At 18.9% G+C, this 17,805-nt stretch overlaps 2 protein-coding genes and 1 pseudogene across 3 annotated transcripts; 1 reads left to right on the top strand and 2 right to left on the bottom strand.

Moving 5' to 3' along the window:
* Positions 1–765: 765 nt before the first annotated feature.
* On the bottom strand, positions 766–1,344 carry PmUG01_00068800 (annotated as a pseudogene). The gene is given in 5 exon segments: positions 766–825; positions 839–988; positions 1,003–1,074; positions 1,088–1,159; positions 1,174–1,344. Coding segments are annotated over 5 exon segments (525 nt in total).
* Positions 1,345–7,822: 6,478 nt separating this feature from the next.
* PmUG01_00068600 (STP1 protein) lies at positions 7,823–10,411 on the top strand (the record flags this gene model as incomplete). Its single annotated transcript, XM_029005533.1, has 4 exons — positions 7,823–7,843; positions 7,969–9,037; positions 9,113–9,198; positions 9,287–10,411. The coding sequence occupies 4 exons, from the start codon at positions 7,823–7,825 to the stop codon at positions 10,409–10,411; spliced, it is 2,301 nt and encodes a 766-aa protein (XP_028859166.1).
* A 3,420-nt stretch (positions 10,412–13,831) lies between these two features.
* On the bottom strand, positions 13,832–14,704 carry PmUG01_00068500 (fam-m protein; the record flags this gene model as incomplete). Its single annotated transcript, XM_029005522.1, has 2 exons — positions 13,832–14,491; positions 14,618–14,704. The coding sequence occupies 2 exons, from the start codon at positions 14,702–14,704 to the stop codon at positions 13,832–13,834; spliced, it is 747 nt and encodes a 248-aa protein (XP_028859165.1).
* Between the last annotated feature and the right edge of the window lie 3,101 nt (positions 14,705–17,805).

Here is a 17,805-nt window from a genome sequence, read left to right as displayed (position 1 = left end):
ATACAATTATAAATAATTGATGTTTAATAAGCATATTTATTTATATATTATATATACTTTCTCCTTTATACTATAGAAAATAAACTAAAGGATTCATAAAATGGTTTTTACATTGTATAAAAATTCTATGATATATTCATTTAAAACATATTTGGTATTAAAATAATTAATATTAGTTTTAAGTAAAAAATAAAAAATATTTATACATTAATTAAAGAAAATACATTAATTTTACTTTATTATTTACAGAGAAGAGCAACATTTACTTTGAATTTCAAATTAATAATGGTCTTATTTAAATTAAGTCAATAAATAATCATGTTAGAATAGTATCATATGAAATAAAAGGAACAATTGTTTTGTATTTAAAGTATAAATTATGATTCCTTAATAAAATTATATGAACTATTCGTTACATATTAATTTTAAATCATAAATATATATTTTTTATGTCAATCTAATTAAACACCATATTATATATAAAAACATATTCAACTGTGCTAAAAAAATACCTTAAAATACAGATTCAGAAATATTATAACATACAAATTCAAACAAATATTAAGAATATTTTTTGTCTGCACCTGTTCATCAAATATGCCAGGTATATGCTGATGTATCCAATAAATTTAAGCAATTATGTATAAATTTGTTATATATATCTTCAAATATATTACAGTTATTACTTATCATGAAGGACTTTTACACAGGGAAACATATTTCTTATTATTACTTTATGTATTTGCTTTTCGTAACTCACATATTTTTTATAATTTTTATAAATATATAAATACACCCTGTTAAGAATATAACACATAATGCATCGAAGACTCATAAACACAATGCTTCAATGGTTCAATGCTTCAATACTTTTTTCAAAAATTGTTTTAATAATACTAATTAATAGTGAAAAGAATACCAAATAGAGCAGTATAAAAGATATATATATTCGTAATCCGCACTTTTTAAATAATATTTGTCCATAAGTTTTATCACTAAAGATGTATTTTTTCTAATATAATCTATATAATCAAGATGTTTAAATTATGTTCTTTCAAAACGGGATATATTTTTTTTTTTCAAATACTAAATATTTATGTCTGTTATATTGTTTATCGAATTCCTTCTTGTATAATAAACTTTTATTTTATTGTTTGATTCTTCTATTGTACTACTTCCATATTTAGTTCTAACATTATATTAGTTCTCTTTATTATTATGTATCATATTTTTTACGCATGTAATATTTTAAACATTATTCTTTCCATATTGTGCTAACAATTGATAATTATTTATACCTAATTTTTTATTAAAATTGTACTCTCCTACCGTATTATAAAATGTACACTAAAAACAATATATAGATATATTTATCATTTAATAATAATAACACTTTTGTTACATAATAGAATTAATAAGAATAAACCAAAAAATATGTCAATAATGTAAAAATACTTAAATAATTTTATCATAATACATCATAGCTATAATGATATGTCCATGTTATAAGGATAAATGTAGTAATTATAATGAAAAAGAATGATATCATTTTTTGTTATATTATAAAGATCTTTAATATGATAATATATAGGGTCCAAAAAAATTTAATTATAATACAATATAATTTTAATCACAAAGAAAAATGTAATTACATTTGTAAATTTCTACTTATTATTTCGTTCATAACATTTTTAGTTATATATATATATATATATATATACTATTTTAAATAATCGATAAAAGAAAAAAACGTTCAAATATATTATTAATATTTTACGATAATGTTATATATAAATGCTAAACCTTAACAAATTAAATATATTTTGAATTCATTCTTAAATATTCAAAATATATACATTAATATATTACACTAATTAAATAATGTTTCTTATATTTTCAAAAACAAAAAAACATATGATTTCCTAATATTAAACAAAATGTGAATACATCTAAAAAACGAAATGTATAGAATATAGATTATGCATTATACTACATATTAAAAGAATAATTTCTATTTTTAAAGATGCTTTTGTATTTGTTATCCGAATTTTATAAATACTATTTTTGGAACTAATATATATAAATGATAAAAAATATTAATTATCGCAAAAATATAGTAGGAATGATAATAAAAAAAACAAAAATATTTTACAAAATTTGTGTCATACTAATTATAAAATTTACAAACTATATGATATTTATATATTTAAAAAATGATATTTGTATGTTACAACATCACGTATGAACAAATATATATATTAAAGGTATTAAAGTATATATTATTTTTTTGGCATAAATTTTTATATGATAAATTTTAAATAATTTTAATATTTATCATTATTTATAAAAAACTTCTTTATACTCATGAAATTAATTATTTTTAACATTTTTTAATTAAAAATATTCATTTAGAGGAAATATTAGTGTAAAAAAAATATGGAAAATAAATCAAAGATAAGAAGTATTTTTTCGTTAAAATATTAAATATATATGCTTTAATGCAAAGGTATCTCAAATGAAATATATTTAAAATATAAGTATAATATAAAGGTTACATTATGTACATAATATATAAAAATAAGCAAATTATTTAATAAAAAATGTTTTTAAGTAAAACTTATCTGATAAATTTAAATGGAATATATTATTTTTTAATTCATTCTTTGCAAATCAATAATGCCAGGAATACATTCTAAGGATACAAATTATACAATGATTATAAATAAATAATATATTGTTAAACATATCTATAGCAAAAAAAAATATTATTTTTATTATTTTAAAACTTTATATATAGTAACCATTCCTGTGACAGATAGGAATGTCATATGCAACGAAACATATTGTAATCGTTCTATAAAAAGACTCTAGATTATTGTTTACATTAAAAAGTATTATTCTTCAAACTATACAGTTATAATAATTAAAAAAAAAATGAAAAAAATATATAAATTTAAAATAGGATTTTTAAACTTCAAAAAAAAAAAAATTTTTAATTAACGCTAATATATTTTATTGTTTTAATATATATTATTATTATCGTCGTATCATATACGGAAACTCTTATTAGTTACTTTTATGTTTTTTCGGAATATGATAATCTCTCATTTTTATGTACATTAATGTTTTATATAAAGCATTCACTGAGTATTTTAAAAATTCATAATAATATATATATAACCTATAAATATATTACAGAATTTAATTCTTTGTATAGGGAAAATTTTCCAAGGTATTTGCCTATAAGTAAGATTTATCAGTTTTAGCAATTTTCATTTTTTTTTGAGATATTTTGTTGATCTTATTTTTTTAAAATAAATAAATATTTGTACAAATTATTTTTATATTTTCAATTTGAGAAGCTATAAACACATAATTTAATCTTCTAGTATAATATTCTATCTTTTCATTATTACATTTATATAGCATATGTGTATATTATATATATATATCTCAATAAAACGTTCCTGCTTTTTTATAATGTACTTTTTATTTTTAATGAATAGTTTTAATTATATTAATGCATAATAACAAAGGAATTTAATAAAGAAAGTTATTAAATTTGCATTTGCATAATATAATTTTCATATTTATACTAACTATATAATATTATGTCTACAAAAAACAAATAATTCATTTACATATTAAATTTTTACCGGAAATTGTATATTCATTATATGGTTTTCATATATATTTTACCAAAGAAACCAATATTTTGCTTTTCTACAAAGAAGATATGTTTTATTTTTTATCCCTTTTTATAATATTACATGTAAACTATATGTTTACTATTTCTGAAATATTCCCATAATTCAGTTTTATATGTAGTTTTCGTGCCTATGCTAAAAAAATATAATTTATTATATAGTAATCTTATAAGTATATATGTTACTCTAAATTCAATAACTTTTGAACACAATAAAAAAACTTGAAAATAAATATCACTCTTATAAATATCTTGTTATTAATCGCATAAGGGTACAGTTATTAAGGTATGTTAATGAACTATGTGAAAGTATTCAAACAAAAAGTTATACAGTTCCAGTAAAATTAATATTTATTTATTTACTGAAAAAACTTGAAACAACTGAAACTAAGGTGTATGAGCTTTTCTTTTTATTTTCAATTATTACATTAACATTTATTGCACTGTTTTCTATGTTTACTTTTGTTTAGTACTATAAATTAAATTACTTAAAAATGTAGATGTACTACACTATCCATAAAATATGCTGCTGCATGCATCACCATTTTAATAGTGTTGCATATACAAATATGAAATTTATTTAATAATAGATTATATCATTTGTACTTTGATTCGGTCTTCAATATGAAAAAATAAAATTATTTATATTAACAGAATTCCTGAATACTGATAAATGGCTCTAAAAACGATCAAATATGTTTGACCAATAGTATGTATTACATAAAGTATATTCCACAAAATTTTAATTTATAATTCTTCAAAAATATATGTTCTTTTACATATAAAGTAAAATACTGAATAATTCAATCGAAATGTATATTGAAAAAGCAAAAAAAAAAAAAAATATATTTTGTTTTTAATAATAACACTACATATGCAATAATTTATGAGTATGATTCTAATAATGCTATACAAAGTTCATACATATAGACCAAAGTAAAAATTTAACAACTAAAAAAAAAGGAAAATATAAAAATTAAAAGACAAATATTTTAATCAAATTATAAGCAATAAAGATACACAAATATAAAAAAGAATTAATTATAAATGGTTAACATATATTCAAATTATTGTTTCACATTAATATACTTGTTTTACATAATATTTCTTATATTATATCCATTCACACAATATATATAAAAGGGAATTCATCAAAAATACACATTAATAATTCAGAAATCGTAACAAGTACAGTAAATGTAATGGATAAACATAATTATAATTAAAATCAATAAAAATTTGTAATATTAAAAATATGTCATATATTAACTTAGTAATAATACATAAATATTAATTTATACTATGATTATTAAATTACTAGTAATTCTATACATTAGGGACCTCAAATTTTGAAACTTGCATACGAGAACAATATGAATTTATAAGGAATAAATTGTACATAAAATAATCCTATTTAATCCTATAAAATGAAATGATACTTATAAAAACATAAAAAGGATATCACATATTTAACATTGCAATAATCTGCATAAATGTAATTTATTGCCTTATTCGTGTAAATACATATAAAAATAAGACCATTTTGTTATAGGACGGGATTATATATTTATCTGTTTAACTAAAACGATATTAGTAAAATTCAGATGTATTATCAAGAAACAATTTTTTATTTTTATTTTTCAGGTATATTATTATTTAATACTGTTTACACTTTAATGTTATGTTGAAAATTATTAACACTAATTTGAAAGATATTAAATATAAATTTAAATAAGTGCCTTTTTATAATAATTTATATCACATTTTTTACATTGTATATTTGTATACATTAAATAATGAAAAATTATAACTACTTATTTAGAAAATTACATTATATTAAATGCAATTACTATTACATATTTTTCCCGTTTAATGCTTTAATACATTTTATTCTTATAGCATTAATCTTAGCTTATATTATGTTAATATTTTACATAAAAATATATCTATTTTTATATTAAACATTATATTTTAAATAAGAAGTAAAATAGTATATTCATAATATTATGAAGGAAACTTTATTAGTTCATACGAATCATAATTAATTTTACATTACCTTTAAATAAACGTAATAGATAAATTTCAGTATTATACAAAAATTCTGATGATACATTAAAAACCATAATAAAAAATAAATTGAAAAAGAAAATATATATGTTTTAATAAATTTATAAAATAATAAAAAAAAAAAAAATTTCTTTTTTATAAATATTTTAAAATTAAATTTAGGCAAATTTTGTTGAAATGATTTCATATATTTAAGAAAATAATATTCTGTTTTTCTTTTTGATATATATTAATCAACAATTATATATGCCTTATATATTTTATATTTACATATATTAATATAATACAGTCTAAAACAGAAATATAAATAAAATAAATTATGAAACACCATAAATTATATTTACGTATAATCAACTGTATAATGTTTTTAAGTAACATATTTAAAAAAAAAAATGGAATAATATATAAAATATTAAAAAAAAAAGAGAACATCATCGAACTAAAATAATTTATGTTAATAAAATAAATCATAAAAATAAATGAAAATATACGACTTTTATATAACTAATTTATTAAACATAGCCATTATATAGTAATTTTATATGCAAAGAAATTAATTAAAAACATATATTATTAATATTTGTTTTTTTCAATTTTCTTATCGTTATCTCTTTCATATGTATCTGTTTCAAAGAAAATATTATATTAAGAAATAAAAAATATTTTTTTTATAATATAATAACTAATGTTATTTGTATGAACTTCAAATTTGTTTGGAATTTCACTTAAACATTTGCATCATAAAAAGTTTTATAAATAATACATGACTTCTTTTATTATTAATGCTGAATAAATATGTATTGTAATAAAAATGTTATTTCTTTATAGTTAAATGTATAAAAAATCAAAAAAAAAATATAATATTTATTTAATCTATTTGTTAGAATATATCTATCAACTATTAAAGAAAATTAATTACAAAGATTTTATATTTTTTTGTCTAATTTAATATACTATTCCTTTTACGTCCAACATTACGTTATTGTTCTTTATTACAGTGTCATAATTTATGTTACATTTATTTCAAATATGTTGCTTAAATAAGCTTGCTATAATTAATTATTAATATTTTGCATATTTTAATGAGTATCCAAATATTTTTTCATTAATTAATACAACTAAATATAGTTTTAATTAATTAAGTGTTTGTCAAAATGAAAGGATTCATATATAAACGCGGTAATAGGCACATATAAACGAAAATATATATATAATAAATTATATTATATTAAAATTATTCAATGAAATACTATATACTATAAATAAGGAATTTTTGGTAATAGATATAAATATAATATTTAATGTCACAAGTGCATTTTAGCGATAAGCGCATTCTACAAGTATAGAAAAATTTAGTATAATATATATTTATTAGCTCTCATTCTTAACACTATGCAGTAAATATAAAAAAATATTAACAAAATAATGAGAACTATATAATGATCTTCATCATTAATATATAAAAAAATAAAACAAAAAAACTAAAATAAAAACATACTATCAGCATTAATAATGATTTCGTTTATAAATTATATATTCTAGAGAAAAGGTAAGAATAAAAGGAATTATTTATGTTAATATAGGTAATAATATTTATATATATATATGTTTGTTTTAAGAAAAAAGAAAAAACTGCATTATACAGATTAATGACATTTTACATAATAAAATTTATATTACATATTAGTGTAACATATATATAAATTTTTTTTAATATTTTGTCTTTTCTTTCATAAAGAGAATACTAGTTTTACATAACGATATATCCATAACTGTGAATTAATATTAAAATATGCTTACAATATATCCGTAGTTGTGATATATTTACTTAATGTAAATGAAGATAACAAACGTACAAAATATATAGAAATGAATTATATTAATTTATAGTTTATATATAAATTTTTATGTAAATGATGCTTTTATAATTTATTTTATTAATATATATGAATTTAAAATTACTTTATTGGTAAATAAAAATAACTAAATTTGTATTTTTTTTTTCACATTGTTATTTATGTCGATCTACGGTGCTAATGTAGAATCACCATGGATAGCTGTTTTCCATCGGTAATATTTAATTTTTTTTAATATGATTAAATTTATTCATAATTTTTTTTATGATAAAGATGCTATAATAAAAGTAAATGACAAATTAAAGCTTAAATAAGTAATAATAATTTTTTTGAATACAGTATTATAATTCCTATGGTTCGCAATTTTACGAAGTTACAAGCCTACCAGAGTTTAAAAGAATTGAAAATGAAATAAAACAAAAAACAATTTCATTGTCTAAAAAAAATGATAAAGATGAATTTAGGAAAGGATGCCTAAATTTGGCTGATTATCTAATTTCGAAAAATAATCCACCACGATATTATGAAGATTATAAAGTAACGTGGAAAGGATCATTAAACAATAAGTTAAGTGGTTACTACAAAAATCTAGGGAAACATGGAGGATGCCCTTTGATTTTAGAGAAAGAAGATAAAAAAATTTTACAATTAAATTATGAAGAAATAGATTTCTGTGAAAAGAAAAAGAGAGATATTGAAAAAATAAATCAGTTAGGTAATATATCAAAGGATTCTGATACATATAGAAGTATGTGTAACGCATATAACGAATGGATTGAACAGAAAAAGAAATATTTTGAGGACAAAAAAAGCTCTTTTAAAAAATGCTATAGAACAAAAGGCCAAAAAAAAAAAACAAAAGGTAGTTCGGAATTTATATGCGACCTAATGAATCCTCAAACATTCCATAGAATATCTGACTGCCAAGCCCCAAATAAATTATCACCTCGCGAAGCTGTATCTGAAAGTACACAAAAAGGTTTAAAAAGTCAAGATCAGGAAGTATCTAAAGCTTCGATTACAACCACAGTTCCATCAGATCAGGGACATCTAACAAAAATTTCAGAGAATGCCGAAGATAAAGAAATATCTCCAGATTCCCAGGAAATTCAGAAGGAACTTCAATCCACACCTCCACAAGAACTTCATTCAAACGTTCAAATATCAACATCTGAAACTACAGCTATGGGAAGTGAATCTACTTCTACGGGGGATACGCCAGTTACACCATTACAATATACCATAGATTCTGAAGCTCCACGTCCAGAATCATCAACATTTTATAAACTACCTGATCGAGATTCTCAATCCTCAGAAATACCCATTGACGCTGAAATTGTTCAATCACCTGGAGTGTCAAGGAATGATTCTCTTCCTTCTGTTTTACCTGCATCCTCTAAAATACTAGGTATCATTAACAATACTTATACTATTTCTGAAATAACTACAATATATAATATATATATTTAAAAAAATATTACAGGTCCAGCAAAAAATCCACATAACAACAGCATATCATTAATATTAACAAGCATTCTAGTTATCATTATATTTACCATTTTCATAAAAGTATAATAAATTTATAGTATTAACAAATATTATAAAATTTTCATAACGTAATAATGTAATTTATGTATATGTATTTTTTATGCTGTAGTATGCTTTAATAGGAAGGTTAAAAAAAAAAAAAAAGATAAAAAGAAGACAAATGAAATTTCTAAGAATACTGATACCTTCACTTTATGACAAAAAAAGTAAATTTTTAACACATTATCATACAGAAAGCCTACTACATGATGAAGAAAGTATCATAAAAAAACTGAAAATATATGAACACGACATAAAAAATTTAAACATACAAAAGCAAAAAAAGGATAGATTTAAAACCATTATAGAAGTACATATGGAAGTACTAGAAGAATTCAGAAATGAAGAATGGGAACACAAAAAAGGAGAATTTTTAGAGTTATGCCTAGAAATGTTCGCAGAAGAGGAATATAGAACATATCCTAATTTGAGTAATGGAGAACTGATAATGGAAAATACTAAAAGTATTAATGACATTGAAAAACAAAAAATTTTATGCAATAAATGGATAAAAGAACATAGAAACATTTCTGAAAAATTAAAAAAAACAGTATGGTTTAATTACTTGAAAAATGAATGGAAAAAAGAAAAGGATTTCATAAAAAATAGCGAAAAATTAAAAGTGAATTTTTCAAATAAAATTCAAAAAGATTCATTTTCAGGAGGAGAAAAGGATTTATGGAGAGAGTGGATATCAAAAAATCGTATGATTATAGATCGATACTTGGAACAGGAATGGGATGAAGAAATGACACAAGAATTGCTCAATACGATAGATGAGCTTGTAAATGAAAAAATTAAAAATAATACTATACTACTAAATACAGAAGAATTGCAGCAGAAGGTAAGTTATGATGAATTATATAAATATATAAAAAAAAAATTACTAGCGAAATTGTGCATACTAGTATTCATGATGGTATTGGAAGAATGCAAAAAAGAAGATTTTATAGAAAATGAAGAATTACGTTTGGATAGTTACATAAATGACTGGACAACAGAAGTAAACTTAGGGAGAAAATCAGATGTTACAAAAGAAATAATTGAATTTAATGACAATGTTTTAGAAAATACAGAAAATACAAAAATTCCTGCTTATACAGGGAAGGAAGGTCTTAGCCATGAAATAGAAAAATGGGTAAGAGTAGAAGATACACCGGAGAATTCCATATATAACGAGAATATAGTAGAATAATCTTATTAAATTTGGAAAAATACATTCTATAAATTCATAATTCACATCCAAAAAATAATAGAACGATATTTATATATAATCGGATGATGCTTATAAAACATATTTCATACACTTTGCGAAATCTAAAGGGATCATTAATAAAAGTTTATTAATTAATGAGTAATATAGAAGGGGAAATTAGATGTGAAATGTAAAATTTTTAATACAGTTATCTTAAAAATATGAATATTATATATACTTATTTTAATTTATGTAATAATAACTATTATAAAGTTATATTAATACCTAACATAATATATGTATCAAAACTCTAATAAATATATCTATATATAAATTAATATTAATATTTTCCAAAAAGGTTGGAGGAAAAATTAATATTTTGAAAAATAAAAAAAAGCAAATATAATAATTTTTAAATATTTTTATGAAATCAAAAAGATAAAAGTTAAATATGAATATGTATGTAAATTAAAAAGTACTAAATTCATAAGCTTCAACATTTTTTAAAACAAAAAGGAAATGAAAGAACATATAATTATTTCGTAGAAATTTTAAAAAATATTATATATCTTTTATTTTTTCTCTTTCAGTTAAACTTAAAATTTTATTTATATTATGTTATGTTAATAAAAAATATTGACTTACTTTTCATTTACGCTTTAATGATAATTTATATATTTTGACTTTCATCTTTTTTTATTTTTTTTTGATTTTTGTAATTACAGAATAATTCTTTTAATTTTTCATCTTAGTTAATAAGATTACTGAATATTTTTCTTTTTCATAATATTTTTCTATTATAACTGTATATATATATTTAAATTTATAAAATAAAATAATATTTGTCTTATAGTGCTAAAGTATAAGATACATTTTGATATATAATAATTTTTTGCTGTTACCATATACCATAAAAATACGTATATTATAAATTTCTATTTAATTCTTTTTATTAAGCAAATAATATTACAACCCCATTTTGTTTATTGTTTCGATAATATAATTAATTCAGGAATAATATTAATAATTAAAATTAAAAAAAATATATTTTTCTTATTTATTATAATTATCACAAGAGGGTAATAAAATCATATACAAAATACATATATTAATTTTTCTTAATATTATATCCTTATAATATATAAAAAAAATATATTATTATATATTAATAATATTTTATTTAGCAAATAATTTTCTTTAATTAATAATATACGCATAATCCAAGTTTCACAGATCGTTAATAGAATCATTTGAATTTAGATATTATCACATTATATTACCATTAAAAAAACGAAAGTTCTTTTATATTATAGTATTATAACATACATAATTATCTTTTCAATAAATACTCTTATGCTCTACCACATAAGATAAAGAGTATATACATATTTAATTAATATAAAGCGTACATTACAAACACAACATATATTGACGTTCTCTTTTATATTATTTAAATGGAATTCCAATACATTTTTTAGTTTACGTATAATCTCTTAAAACTATTGCGAGTATATTAAATATATATTAAAAATTAATCATTCTAAAACAATATTATCATACATAAACCTATAAAAACAATTATAAATTGATGTAAATGTCATTATATTAATGCTTATATAGATTCCAAAATATATTTTGTATTTTTTCAAAATGTCTATTTTATTTAAAGAAACATATTTTAAAATTAAAGAAAGACACAATAATATTATAAATAAAAAAATTTGATAAAATGCGAAAATATTTATATTATTTATATTAATAATAGTACTATAATAAAAGAAGAAGCATCGAATATCCGTAGCAGAATAATTTTTCAAAAGTACTTATTTTAATAATTATATTATCTTCTGAATTATTCGTGAAAAAAAGACAATTCATTGAATAAAAATACTAATAAAAAAAATAACATTTCTTTTTTTTTTTTTATAATTTCAAATAAGACAATTTTTATTAAATTACACGGAATATGGAAAGGATACATTTATTTATAATATGAAATAGTAATTTCATTCTTTTTGTTCTCTTTTACTACTATATTTTTCTGTTCTTAAAAATTATCATTGTGTTGATAAACAAAAAAGAATTATAAATGAATACATATTCTAAGAATTGATTCGTGGGTAATGATAATTTTTAATGTTTATTTGTTTTATTATTAACCCGAATTTTATTTCATTTTAATCAAAATAATATAACTGTTACACTTTATTTTTCAAATATGATAAAACATATCTATATTACCTTAAGATTTTTTTGGTAATAATAAATTGCATTTATAAGAATAATTTTATGAGCTATTCTACATTAAATATAAGAACATGAATTAAGATTTATCATGAATTCTTAATAAACCTCTGCCAACATTTATTATATCACTTCTAATATAATATATTGCTGTAAATATAATAATATATTAATTATAACGCACATAATAAGGAAAATGGATATAATTTCAACATATTATATATTGGTATCTATTTAAATTTAATATATTAATATATTCTTTAAATATTAAAAAAAATAATAGAAATATATAGTACATTTATGAATATATGTATATTTCTGTATAAGATATATTTAAGAAAATTTGTCAAAACTATATTATTGTCACAACTAGTCACAATAATAAAATAATAAATAACTATAATTTTTCATTTAATTTTAATTGCCTAGAATATATATATTAGTAAACAACTATAAATAATCCATTCGAAAAAATAATATTATTTCATTATATATTTATAATTCCCCAATTCTTCCATTAAAAAAAAAAAAAGAAGTTTGTTAAAAAGACTTAAGTAATAAATATATTTTATAATATATTTCTAATAAAACTTATTTTATATAATAAAAGTTATGATTTTTTTTTTGAGTAAAATATACATAATGTAGCATAATACATTCACTTCGTTTGATTATATACAAAAATAAACATTTTTATTTTCAACATAATATCAACAAAGTAACTTAGTCGTCACGTCTACCTTTAATTATTTTAGAATTGAACAAGGTAAAAAATAGAGCATAAGTATTTTTCATTTAAAAGATCAATTGTAATATAGGATAATTTAAAGTACGTTAATTTTTTTATTATATATTTATTTTGATACAATTCACACACAGTTAATATCAATCTGCTTTTAATATACAAATATATGTATTAAGCAATAATATTTATCTATTTTGAAACAACAATTTATAGTACAAAATGAAAATCATTAAAACATTTAAATCTACAAAAAAGATAAAAACTTAATTTATTAATCTTCGTGCAAAAATGATACCTTATACACATGTGTATTTATAAAATTATATATATAATAAATAATACTACAACGTATATAACAGCATAGATATTACATAAAATATATTCTATTAATAATTAATTTATACGAAAGTTAAAATTACTTATTGTTCATTTTACTCCATCATCAACTTAATTTTTTGATATTTTTCATTATTTCTTAAGATCTTATAAGTAGCTATTATAATCAAGACTGCCAACATAATGAACGTTACTGCAAATAATAATATATAAGCATTTCCTTTATTACCTAAACCTAGATTACTTTCAAGAAAAGATAAAATATTATTTTCTGTGCCACTACCATCGGAAGGCCAAAATGCACTGGATACCGGTAATCCTATTCCCAATAGAAAAAAAACAAGAAATATGAAAATTCCAAATTTATAACTTCTAAATTTTATTTTTTTTAAAGATATATCACCAATTCTCTTCTTCTTTGCAAGAAAAGTATCAAAGTCCCTTTTTTTTACCCATTTCTTTTGAAAATGAAAATGTTTTCCATCAAACATTCCATTATTATAATCTATAACTTCTGTGTAATATTGTGCTTTATTCAATAAACATTTATGTGATTGATTATTTTTTCTATTAGTTCCTACTTTATTATTAGATAAATCTCTTTGTTTATTTGCTTCATTATCCTCAAATTTTTGTTTTAAACCCACATTATTTGAATGATTATTCAGTTTATATTTTGCCAGTAATCGATAATTTCTTGTATCTAATTTTTTACTAAGGTTATAGTTTTTATCGATAAATTTGTTAAACGTACTCTAAAATAAAAAATTACACATATTTGTTGTTTAAACGATACATAGTTCGCTCTAGAAATAATTATTAATAAAATAAAACATTAAAAATATAAATAATGCAAATATCTTTAAATTATATTATCATACCAGCTCACTGTAAAAATCGTATATCCATGTTAAAAGTATAAATGTAGAAATCTTTATAAAAAGGAACAACATAATTTTTTGATTCATTATATAGATATTTAATATTTAAATGTATTCTAAAAGAAGCAAATTGATAATAATGGAACATGCATCTAATACCAAAAGATTCTATATTTATATAAAAATTTATATTTGTTATTCTTTCATAAATACATTACAAACTATATATAGTTATAATTGATTTTATCACATATACAATGCAAAATGACTTTAAAAACAAATTATATTATTTTTATCTTAATATTATTTAAATAAAAAATAAATTTCATTAAAACTAAATGATATAAATTTATTCACAAATGTTTAAAATATATAATTTACTTATTGTAGAGTACTAACTAAATAATAATTTTATTAATAAATTTAAGAATAAACTAAGAAATAAATATGTTATGCCTTCTTTATTCAAATATCGAGTTTATCCATTATCCACAATGTAGAGAATATATATATAATATATCCCTCTGTATACTAAAATAATTATTGCAAATTTTAAGGATGTAATCCTATGTATTATTCTAATTTTGTAAACATTAATTTTTAGAAAAAAATGTTTTTTTAAATCAAATATTATAATATAATAATAATAATAATAACATTAAATGAAAGAAACCATATATCGTATTACCTTGATTATAACATATGTATTAGTTCCATTTTAAGTTTAATATTCTACTGGATATAAGGTTTTTAAAATAAAGAACAATTTATACACTGCCTAATATTTTAAAAAATACGTACTCTAAAAGCAAATACGAACTAATTTTTTATTTTTGTACAATAACTTTATAAAATTACTATATTTAATTAAGATTAATATGTATAATTATTTCTAAATTAAAAATATTTATGTTAATCTATTTAATTTTATAATTTTGTTTTAATTACACATATAATTAGAGGAAATAGTAATACAGTAAGAAAAAAAAAAAAAATTCTTAAATATAAAATTGTTACAACAATGTTATTTGCGTAAACATTAGTTTAATGATACTTATATTGATTTATATATATGTAATTTATATAATGTATATATTGACACTACAAATAAGAATGAATAACATTGTATATTACTTAAATGTATGAATTAGTAGTTTTTATATTATTTTTTTAAGGATAGTGCTATTTTTTTTTTTATTACATTGGAAATACATAAAGTCAAGAACATATCTTAAATGTTTAGTATAATAAATTGACATATGTGTATGAACAATAAATACTGCACGAAAAATATAATTAGAACTAAAATTATATTATAACTGAATATTTATATTCTTTTTGAATTGTAAACTGAACAATGAGAATTATGAAAACCTGGCAAACGCGGAGAATTATTTTAATCACCTGAAATATAACATTTTGTTATTGTTCTCTTCAATAAATATTATTTATCCAAGTAAATAATTAAATAATAAAAAAAACTTAAAACAATACAAATTATATTAGTATGGTATTTTTATAGTTTTTCATTATTTATACACTTGTCACGACATTTATTAAAACTCCTGTTTATGTACCAACATCTACTACGACGATTCCTCGTTTAACGTTTATTCTTATAGCTAATACTTTTATATTAAATATAAGGCACCAAAATTTTAAAATGTAAAATAATACATATATATAATATAAAATTAATTAGTAAAAACTAGAAAGCTTCAACATATACACTCTCATAACAATTAATTATAAATAGCTATTCTTTGTTTTAATTAAATTTGTAATTTAAAAATATTTTTTTAACCTTTTTTTTTAAATATTCCAGTTTTTTCTAAATTAAGAAATATTAAAGAAATATATAAATTTTCTTAAAAAATATTTATTTTTCTACTTCTTTAATATGTATAACATAGGTGAATTGTTATCTTATATATATATTCTTATTAACGTCGTAACATTATTACATTTATCTATAGATACAGAATTATTTTGTGCAAGCCTAAATTATAAATATGTTATTTATATTAATATATTGTATTTTTACTTGATAATGTTTTCTATTATATAGGAATTTAGAATAATTCAATTTTTTTCCTTCATTTTTATAGTATAAAATTAATTAGCATACTTTTACATTTATAACGGAAATTTTTCTGTATTTTTTTATTTTTTAACACTTAAAAATTCCTCCTTATACCTAATATAAAATTATTACACAAAAAATTTATACAAAAAAATGCAGAAATATTTTTAATAGATATAATTAAAACCCAAGTCATCAAAAAGAACAAAGTAATATATTTATGAATTGTTTATAGATAAATAATTTTTTTTTAATTTCATTTCATTTAAAAAAGAAATATTATTGATATAAATTAATTAGCAATTTTCAATATAAACTACATACATTTTTATATATCTTCAAAATAATATTAACTATTTACATAACATATTAATATACATATAAAATTAGGAAGTATACAAAATAAAAATAATTTCACGTTACTATACGAATGTAGAAAAATTATATATTTTTTTATTACCTTTAAAGATAATTTATAATTTTACTTATATAAAAATATACTTAATATTTTACCATTATGAAAGAAATTGTATTTATGCATATTATACATTAAGAATTCATTACGTTTAACTCATTAATTTAATCTTTTAATAACATAAAAGATTAAAAAAATATATAGTATATTTGCTTATATGTATTCTATATAGTGTATATACAATTAATTTTTCCTATACTGAATTAACACCACAGTTCAAAAAAATACAAAAATTATAAAACAGAGTAACTATCCACTTAATTGTAAATATTTAAAATTGCTAAAATATTGAACTATTATAAGTACCCTAAAATTAATAAAGATATTTTATTATATATTTTTATTTTATTTTTTATATCATGCAAAAAAAAATTATAAATACTTTGAAAAGCGCTTTACAATAAAATTGCTTTATAATATATATCACAAAAAACGTATTTTATATAATAAATTTTATGTTCGCTTTTATGTAATATATATATTTATTAGTTCCATGTCACTTAAAATAAAACAAGATACATATATTTTTAATTTAATTCTTATCAAACGTTTTCCAAAATAAGTAAACAAATATTCATTTTAGACTAGTAAAAGATAGAATAATATGAAGAATTATTATTTATAGTTAAA

Source organism: Plasmodium malariae (genome assembly GCF_900090045.1).
Source record: "Plasmodium malariae genome assembly, contig: PmUG01_00_39, whole genome shotgun sequence".
Classification (NCBI taxonomy): Eukaryota; Apicomplexa; class Aconoidasida; order Haemosporida; family Plasmodiidae; genus Plasmodium; species Plasmodium malariae.
This window is presented reverse-complemented; position numbering and strand designations above follow the sequence as displayed.